Source organism: Nestor notabilis, unplaced genomic scaffold (genome assembly GCF_000696875.1).
Source record: "Nestor notabilis isolate BGI_N333 unplaced genomic scaffold, ASM69687v1 scaffold707, whole genome shotgun sequence".
NCBI lineage: Eukaryota > Metazoa > Chordata > Aves > Psittaciformes > Psittacidae > Nestor > Nestor notabilis.
The window spans coordinates 15,504-25,785 of NW_009936674.1; the positions used below are offsets into that span (position 1 = coordinate 15,504).

Below are 10,282 nucleotides of genomic sequence, written 5' to 3' on the forward strand. Positions count from 1 at the left end.
GCCATGCACCAAAGGTCTAAACTGAGGTTTTAGAACTTAGCACCAGTTGAAAGCTCCCAAACTGAGTTTGAATTCTTTTTTGGTGGCTCTTGGAGGTTTCAGCATTGGTCCAGGACTCCAGGGTTAAAGTGAGACTCTGATTGAGGAACGGAATGTAACATTAGGATGGGAGATGAAAATGATCATCCTTGTTTTACAGGAGAAGAAATGGAAGATCCTGACCCTCCTGGGGATGTAAGGAGGGTGCTGGGTACTGCTTTCTGAGATCCTATTTGGTGCTCTCCCACCCATTCTCCATCTGACTTGTGTTGTTCTCTCCCAGGTCTGTGACAATGGAAGAAGAGGTCCACCATCGAGAAGCCTGAACTGTGATACCAGGACAGCTCTTTGAGACACTGACAATAGGAGCCTGAGATACAGGAGTCAGCAAACATGCTGAAGCCAAGTGGACTTAAAATCCCAGGCAGGGCTGGGAAGCACTCCAGCCCAGTGGGACGGGCATCAGGGACCACTACAGCTGCTGTCACCACTGGCTCAAAAGAAGGTAAGGGCTTGATTTGGTAGGGGCACGAGCTGACCCAGGTGATTACCTGGCTTGAAGGCAAAGGCCTAGTGGTGCCAGTTTCAGTAAGATGTGAAATTCCCATCTGTACATAGATTGATCATGAGCATGGATCAAAACAAGTGTAATGGGATGAGTAAATGGCCTCTCGTTCCCCAGGAATGCACAAAACAGGTTGTGGAGTGGGTGGGAGACAGATGGATCCTCTGGTGTTCAGGGCTGACAGAAAGGTGCTGCCTCCTGCCTTGCTTGTTTGTGTACGTGTACCTGTACAGACACTAACATTTCAAGAGCTGGTAATACTTTGGCAGATGGGAACCTCACCCAGGACCTTATTAGACACTGTCATACATCCATGGCTTCTGGCCTGTGATAATGCAAGAGCAAGAACCAGGCATGTAAGGTGATTTGTCCTGTGCTGATTACCTCAAGTTAGTCCCTTTGTTTGCACAGAATCATTTGAAGCACTGGGATTTGAAATATGATTTTCCTAGGCATACATACTCAGACTTTACTGTCTGATGATCCATATCCAGTGTATACATAAGCTATACAGACTGCCATTATACAGTCTAATTAACACTTCAAAAGCATTTGAGAAGTGTTTTGCTTAAGAATCATTTTTCTGGCTTCTTTGACTTGTAGGTGCTTTGTATTAGGTGTAATTCAGCAAATATTCAAGGTGCAGGTTTTGTATGTAATGCTTTTTTGTTTCCCTTTGTTATAGAAGGCTTTCTTCTAGCTTCTGGGGAAAAGAATCAGGATGATGTATATCCTATCATTTGTACATTCAGTATGTTACTTTTTGCATTTGAGAATGTCACTGGTTGCTGTTTTAAGATTAGTCAGCCCCTTGTCCCACAATATTTCAGGAGCTGTTGCTCCCATGCGTGGTTTCTTTGCTATATATTTCAGTCCCAAAGATGTATAGTGTTTGACAGAAGCAGGAAAGCCTTATACCTGTTGGACAGTATAGGAGGTAGTAGTAGACAAAGCTAGCTTTAGCATGCTATGACCAATTAGTCTGTGATAATGATACTGCAGAAATGAGGGTCAGCAGACAATGCTCCTTCTTATCAGACTGTCAGTCACTGATAGTGCATATATCATCTCTCCCACTCAGTAAATTCTTTTCTTGAATACTATTTTAAAACTCAGTTTTAGCTTGGTTTTTTGCACATGTGCAAAGTCTTGTTTGAGTGGCCAGTCACTGCTTGAAGCCAGCAGCTGAGTTCCAAATCCTTTGGTGTAATACAGCTCTGTAGGGAATGGAGCAGCACTGCTCTTCCTTGACTGAAGGGCTGGCCCTGAATGTGGAGATAAGCATTTGAATGTCACTTTTTTGTGTTTGAGTGGGTTTTAATTTTAGACTGATTGCTTAATTTTATGTACAAATCAAAGATACCGAAGTCTCCTTACATCTATTTGCTGGAGGGAAGTGTGAACTGACAAAGGACTATTTAATTTGAAGCTCTTCCCCAGAGTCATTTTTGTATTTCCCCCTTGTTTCTTCCATCACCTTGTTGGGATTGAGAAGCCAACCTGAAGGCCTCCAGTGAAGTGACTATTTAACTGCCAGTTGTGAATCTCTCAAGGTGCTTTATGCTGGATTTAGAACTGCAGTGTGGCATGGAGTTATTTTCAGTTGATTTTTGTCACCTCAACAATAAAATGAGGGACAAGACTTGAGGCCTGTCTTCCCCATGGGGACTTTGCACAGAGATGTCTCAGCAAACACAGTCACTGTGTGTGTTGTGGTATGAGTCAGTCAGCACTGACTGTCAGCACTGGGGTCCAATGCAGCCTTCTAGCTGAATGCAGCGCTTGTGTGCTGGAGCTTCTTTGTGCCTTGTTCAGCTATAGCCATCTGTCACTGGGATAGATGTGCAGCAAAGCGGGGGCAGAATCTACACCAAAATGGGTTTAATCTTTGCCTGAGAAGTTTGAAAATCAGTTTTAGTCCTGGAAAAATGCGTGTATGGAGAAGGGGAGAAGTCTTGGGATGGCGGGTTGATGCCGTGCAGCTCTGCTGCTGCTCCTCTGCCTCCTGGGACAGTGCAGGGAGCTTTCCAGAGTCACAGAGCTGCCATAGCTATTATAGCACTGAGCCATTTCTGCCTGGAAGGTGAGAGCAGAGCACAACGGAGCTGTTTACTCAGCCTGTGCTACGTGGATAGTTGTGGTAGGGCTTGTAGCATCATCTTTAATGTCATCCCTATCATCATTTTCTTACTCAGTATCCTGCATAAGAGCTACTGCTGTGTCTATGCATGGCCTGTACCTGCTCTTCCTCCTGCAAATCTCTCCAAAGGCCTGGCCAGCTCTCTGCTGCCTCCTGCTCCTCTGAAGTGATGAGCAAAGTGTGCATCCGCAAATCCTGTTCACTTTCCTATGGGCCCCTCTGTGAGAGCAGCAGCATGTGTGCTGGCTGTGGGACTGGGCAGCAGCACAGGCAATCATGAAATTTAGCCCCTGGCAGGGAAAAACTCCAAGAGAAAATATTATTTTTTTCCAAAGTGGTTTAGTTCTATTTCAGAGCCAAGTGTCCACATCACTAAAATCCTGACCACAGCAGGCACTGACGTCAAGTCTGAGGATGCCTGCAGCCAAAGGATCTGGTGGTAGATGGCTTTGGAGACTGGATTTCATTACCTTTCCTGGGATTAATTAAGCCTGGGCCATAGGAGGGTGATGGAGCTTTGCCCCATCCTCACTCTTCTGTCTTGCTAACGGATCACTCGTCCTCTGGCCTCTAAGTGCATCACTGGTGTTAATTCATGGCAGTACTGATAACCCAGCTTTATCGAGAGATAAGCGCATGCCAGCCTGAGGGCTGTTAGAGCTGGTAGTGCACAGTGAGCACTGAGTGTGAGCCTTTCTAATGTACAGGGGGACAATGGCAGAGATGGAGAGGCTGCAAACAATTGTTCTTTTGTGTATTTAATTCAAACACCGCAAAGGGCTTTTTTTTCTTTTCTTTCCTTTTCTGTCACTGTCCAGGAAAGTGCCTTCATGTGATATATTTGGTGTTCTGGTGGGATGGAAAGATCCTCTAAAAATACCAAGATTTACATCAGGTCTTAAAAACGTGGGTGAAGGAGATTGTGTGTGAGGCATTTGAGAAATTGCAGAAACCACAAGCTCTGCTCTGTGCTGTCTTTGAACGTTTGCATGAGCTCTCTCAACTGTGTTTGTGCACTGAGAGTGCTTCCTGGGACACTGTCCAGGTTTGCTTGGCTCCAGGGGCATCTGAGTGCACTGATATTTCTGAACTCGTGTATTGCCTCCGTGCTTTCTTTTGGCATTTCTGGCTTCTCTTGGGTTTTTTTTTTAGGTGTTTGGTGAACTACCTGAGCTCTGCAGCTTGATGGCGAAAAACCCCAGTGTGGTTTGGATTATAAAATACAGAGCTGCAACATTGATCTCTCTGTATCTGCTACCTTGGGGGAAGACAGGAATCTCAAAAGCTTGAAATAAAAATGCAAAAGAAAACCATAAATATAATAAAGTGCCGAGTTAAACTGGAACAATGTACAGCCTGTTGGCTGTGAGCTGTCTCTTGGCTCTGATAGCCTGGGGTTAGCTCAGAAAGACCCCACATTGAGGTTATGTTTTCCAGACTGGGTGTCAAAAGAAGGTGCTTGTTCTCCAGTTGTACCTGTGAGTTGTCAGAGAGCCATTAGTTGCAAATCAGTTTTGAAAAGCTTCATGCTTTCTTACTCCACCTTTCCATATGCTGAGCAGTCTTGCCTGCAGAAATGCAAGTAGATGTATTTTCCTTTATTCTTAGTCTGGAATACACAGGATGCTTTGGTTTCTCCTTTCTCTTTTTCCTCAGCACTCTGTTCATATTTGTTTATAGAAGATCAAGTGTCTTTCATCCATCTTTCATCTCTCTTCCATTCCCAGCAGTGGAGATGTACCCTGTTAAACATGTGAGTTGTCAAGAGTACGTAGATGTTTTATGGTACAGCACAGAGGACTGATGCAGATGGAAGATGCTGTGTGCTCATGCATATGTAATCACACAAGTCGTGGCTGTAGGTTTCTACAGAGACCCGATATGGTGTATTCACAGCATGTGTGTCAAGCTGGCTCAATAGACCAGAGTTATTTTTCCTGAGAACTTACTTGGAGCCCCTGTTTCCTGCCAGCTCATGGGGTATCCTCTTTGAACTTCCCTGGAGTGAAGTTACTGTGGTTCCTACCTGAGCTGGCCCTTTCAGAGACCCATGAGGTATAAGGGCTTCCAGTGGTGGCATTCTGGGCTAGGTATGTTGGCTTGTTGTGAGTGGGAGCTTTTTGTTTTGTGAAGGAGAGATGAAATGGTCATTCCCACTTAAAGTCAGTGAGGGACTGGCACCTGACATGGATTCTTGGAGAACATTAGCCCTGGTGAGTGGTGTCCACACCAGCTATCCCCCTCCCTTCTCTCCCATAGAGCTGGAACAATGGAAAAAATAAGTTCTGCTGGTTTGTCATAAATTTTTTCCTTAAAACCAGACTGAAAATTCATCTCTAGCTGTCTCAGGAGAGGATTTCCCACAAACACATTGGCTTATTTCCCATGCTTCAAGTGAAGACAGTTACTGTTCCCAATCCCATGTGCAAGAGAAGTTTCTGTGCTAAAGGTGTAGGTCACTAGTAAAGGGCTCAATATAATGTTTGAATTTTGTGTTACTTACAAAGCTCTTAAGTCTTGGGTTCTTTCCCATCCTTCTTCTAGAAAAGCCTGCTTTAGCCTGGAGTTTCAAGATGGAAAGAGGCTGGAAGCTGTGATGAATGGGTCCACACAGACCTCCCAGCTGGTGGAACAGGTGAAAGCCACTGGGAAGGGAAGTGTTCACATTTCAGAGTGGATTTTGTCTGCCCAGAGCAGCGTTGGAGTAACTTGGCTGGAGGAGAAAATCTTGCCTTTCATAGTGCATCTTGCTGTCAGCTGGCTCTGGTTTTCATTTACAGGGTGTTTGATGGTTCTTAAATCTCTTCTTCAGTTAAAGAATTCTGGCAAAAAGGGGAGAAAAAAGCAAAACTAGTATTTGCAGCTGGAGCCAGGCAGCACTGGGATTTCAGCGCTGGAGGCAAAAAAGCCCAAACCTGTAAACCTGTTCTATTTTCTGTGAGACTTGAACAGATCCAGTCTGAATCCAGCCTGGAACTTGGGTTTTACAGATGTCTCCTATCTTTCTAAATGGGAGGGTGGAAGCATCTATGACCTGAATATCATGTTGGGGCATGGCTATGAGAATCAAAACTGGTTTTCAGTGGGTGCCCAGTTTTACTGCCAAAGCCTATATTTTATAGCTAAACTATACTTTGATAGCTAAACCATCCAGTACTGCCAGGAGTCTGGGAATGCCTTCCACTTTCATATAAGGGTCTACATAATTCTTGATGGGAAAATAAATACCCAGAACTATTAATATTTGCTGCATAATGTCTGTCTTTGCAAGCACCGTCTGATGCTTTTGTTCACTAAAAATAAAAGCCAAGTGGACTGGAGTGCTCACTGGGCCACTTAAAGAGCACTAGATGACTGGTTCCACAGAGGAATTAAACAAGTTGTGTTGGAATGAGGGGTTTATAATCCTGAGCTGTGCTAGTTATGGGGATGATTGGTTGCACTTCGCTTTTGGTTGCAAGTTACCTCGAGGCTGGTTACATCCTGTGGGATAGTTCCTTCTGTGCCAAGGGTGGTGAGCTCCATGTTCAGGCAGCAGCTGGGATGGGTTTGCTGGGTGCAGTCAGCAAGTTTTCACTAGATGATCAGAGCTGTCACTCCAACCTGAATGTGATCAAGCACTCCTAGCATTGGAGAGTAAGGAGAAGAGGCCAACAGAGGGTTGGGCAGGCTGGACTCCATGGGTTACATCCCAGGTTCCTCTCCACAGGTTTCTTGCAAGAATTGTGTGGTGCAATCTTTTTATCAGGGTTGAATCTGGTTTTGAGTCCAGGGAGGGGGACATGGGCCTTTGTTTCCTGATCTGTTGTCTAGAAATACAGTTACTTCTGAGGGCTGCTTCTAGTTTCAGAGACTTGACAATTCTCCATGTGTAAGTCTCTTTGCATACATCTATGCCCCATCATTAATAAATATACCTGCATGAATTCTGCTGGCGGACTCTAAATCTCCCCACCTCGCCTTAGCTCCTCTATAGGATTCATGCCTTGCTCTTTCCTCCCTCAGTGGGAAATAGTCATTCCTTTTTATGTATCTGATTTAGGCTTAACAGCAACATCTTGGTAAATTAACTTGGAAATCAGTTGTTTGCCCCTTAAGTTTCTCAGGATCTTGTTGGAGTAAATTGGCTGGATGCATAGTGATAAGAAGTGACTTCTGCTGCCTCTAGGGTTATTTTGTAGTAAAACAGAGGATGGGATGGTTTCCTTGATGAGGAATTTATGCCTTGCTAGTAACCACTTGGGCAGCTTACTCCTGGGTCATCATTGATGAGTTGGCAGTGTCTTCACACAGGCTTTTTTACAAAGCTGCAAGAAAGAGTGCTGAACCTGTCTAGTTTTTTATCTATCCTCATTCCCAAATACGAAAGATGACATTACTGTTTTGTCTGAAACAAAAGGAATGGGGTTGTCATGTCTGGAGCAGCTGATTGGTGGGCACAGACATAGGGAGCTAATTCTTGTCTATTCAAAGGCTTTGTGGCTCTTGATTAATACTAACTTGGGGCGTTGTGCACTGGCAAATCAAGAGAAAAGACCCCACATGGTGGGGCCAGAGGCTGCTATTATTTCTAGAAAACATTTGTGTGGTGTTATTTTGCTTCAGGCTTCATGGAGTGAAAAGTGTTGTCAGCTCTTACCTGAGTGCTGTCCTCAATGCAACCCGTGCTGCAACTCTGAATGGATATTCTTGGAGTCAGATTAGTGATCCTGGCTGGAAATGCATTATTGGTGCCTGTGAAGTTTGATCAGGTCTTGCTTTATTTTAATGGGTCTGTGTACACAGGATCTTCAGTTCCAGGGGGAGTTGGGAGGGCAAAGTGCCAATGGGCATGTTTTAAGATTAAATGCTTCTGACTACTACAGTATCAGCAGATTATCTACCAATTAGTAGTAAGAGCTCCAGTATCCCTGTACACACAGGCCAGTCATCTGTTGAAGAAGTTATCAGATGTCTGAAAGAAAATAAGAGTGTGTTTTCAAGGGCTGCACAGGAAAAACTGCAAAGGGATGCTGATTTCAGATTGATGTACAGCTCAGATGGAAAGGTTAGGCTGGGAGGGGAACTGTGGTGGCTGATGATGTAGGAACTGTGACAACCACTGGAGCAGCTTTGCTGAGTGATCATGAGAGCTTGAACATGTTTGTTCATTGTTGCTGTGGGGTGACTGAAGTGCCCTGCATGTAGGTCACATCACTCTGTAGGGAATCCACCCGTTCAGGATCCCCTCTTGAAGAGGGAAAGGACCTTTTGCAGCATTCCTCTCCCAAGGAGAAGTGGTCTGATGCATTCCAAGTACTAGAAAAGGGTGTTGAATCAATCTTGATTTAATCAGTTTTACAGGTGACATGTAGAGACAACTGGGAGTCTGATTTTAATTGTCTTAATCATTAGATGTTCTTAGAAGGATTTGATATAGTTAATCCTTAATATTCAGCACACTTATTGTAGAATGAGATGCGAGCACACACCGCAGGCATGTGGAGGTCAGATGTCCTCCTGCTCTCTCTGTCTGTTGCTCCTTCCAGACAGCAGGGAAAGAAAATCTGCTTCCCACAGATGTTCAGTTTATGGTATTTGAATATAATGAACAAAATCCTATTCATCTGGGCTGGTGTTAGACTGCAGTAACATTAGTTGGTTTGTGGTTACACCTATTGGAGTAAGGGTTTGGTTTTGCGGCAGAATCTGCTCCTGCATGTTCTGCCTTGAACAATTGAACTAATCCTACAGGAAGAGATTAATCATTAGAGGCCTGAGCCAATAGTCATTGAACTCAAAGGAAAGATTCCCTTTGACATAGATGGATTTGGGATGGCAATCCATAGGATTACAGTGGCATCAGGCTGTTACTACATAGTATTGCCTGTTGGTTGGATTTAACCATCACACAGTGACCCTGCACACGAGCATCCTCCTTGCAAGCAGTTAAATGGGTGACTTGGTCTCAAAAAAAGCCTTAAAATACTTAGAATACAGATATTTTTCTCTGTTTATTTTGGGTTCAGTAGGATATTTACTTTTTTTTTTTTTTTTTTTAAAATAAAGGTGCTAGAAAGAAATATCCCCTTAAAAGAAATAGGGTTTTTTATGTGGTAGTGAGGTCTGTAAGAAAACTATGTATCACAAAGCTGTCAAAATGGGATGTCTGTGGCTTAAGCAACTCCATCCAGCACCCGGTTAATGGTCTCTCTAGTACAAAATGTGACTGTTTTGGCAATGCTGTTTTCCAGCACATGGAATGTGTCCCCTGTGTGCTTCATCTGGGACCTGATGGCCTGAGGATGCAGCAGAGCACTTTACTTGCACAGTTTTGTATATGGAGTTCTTTGTGAGAAAAGAATTTTACCTGGTTGCAGAGGGGATTTTACATGGTTGCAGAGGAAGACAGTGTTGAACTTTGCCATGGGTACCTCTTAGGAACTGAACTTACCCTGAGAATTCAGGAATCAGTGTGATGTAGCGAAGTGCCAGTGCTCTAATTTGCAGGCAGTGTTACGCAGGAGTTAACTGCTGAGTGTATTCCCAAGCTGCTTGATGAATCCCTACAAAGCATGAGCTGTAAGTCATTCTCACTTTCTGTAATTATAAGACTGCTGTGCACCTGTGAGGCCTCCCTGTTCTGACACTCCAAAAGCTTCACCATCTCCTTGGAGACCTGGGCTGTGTGGTAGGTCAGTATTTCTTTTACACACAAGACAACATAGAGAACTAGGTCTTGCCTGATGTTGTCCTGTGAGTCAGAGGTGAAAGTGGAACAGTTATCCTCGCCAGCAGATTTTTCTGGCCTTTTATCCTCCCAATCCTGGCACCCTGAGTAGCAGCTTCCCTCCCTGACCATGTTCCCCCATAGTCCTTCTTATTGACTGAAGTGCTGTGTCTGTAACTATTAGAGCATTTGGAATCCGGCTGAGGGTATGTGGCCATTGAGCATGTAGGGAATGTGTCTAAATCCTGCATTTGGGGTATGCTTGTTGTACTAAACCTGTATAGTTGCTTAGGATTCACATCCCTGCAGATGACAGAAACCTTCTGTATTGCTCTAATTTATTTATCATAGAATCAGAGAATGGATTGGGTTTGAAAGATCATCTGGTTGCACCCCCTGCCACAGGCAGGGGCACCTTCTACTGGAGCAGGTTGCTCCAAGCCCCTGTGTCCAACCTGCCCTTGAACACTGCCAGGGATGGGGCAGCCACAGCTGCTCTGGGCACCCTGTACCAGGGCCGTACCTGCATAATATTATTATAATTATATTTTTTATTATCATCTGTCCTGGCCAGGTGTGTTCAGAGGATAAAACCAAAACTGATAATTTGGTGATGTTCTGAAGAAGTGGCATGAGGGAGGGATAGTTCACACATGAATGTCTCAAATGAGTAAGATGTACTTGTAGCTTTGGGTTTGAGATACTTACCGTGGGTTTCATGGAATCATAGAAGCATGAAATACCAGGTTGGAAGGGACCTCAAGGATCATCTGGCCCAACCTTTCTAGGCAAAGCATGACCTAGACTGGCTGTCCCCGCAAACACGCCC

General features: G+C 44.4%; 1 protein-coding gene across 1 annotated transcript in view; it reads left to right on the forward strand.

Annotated features, from left to right (window-relative positions):
• Positions 1-432: 432 nt before the first annotated feature.
• LOC104408741 (CAP-Gly domain-containing linker protein 2-like) overlaps positions 433-10,282 on the forward strand; it is a gene marked incomplete at its 3' end in the record, with an annotated part of 39,539 nt that continues 29,689 nt past the window's right edge. Inside the window, exon 1 of the mRNA XM_010018441.1 lies at positions 433-544. Within this exon, the coding sequence (XP_010016743.1) occupies positions 433-544 (112 nt within the window). The remainder of the gene's footprint in view (positions 545-10,282) is intronic.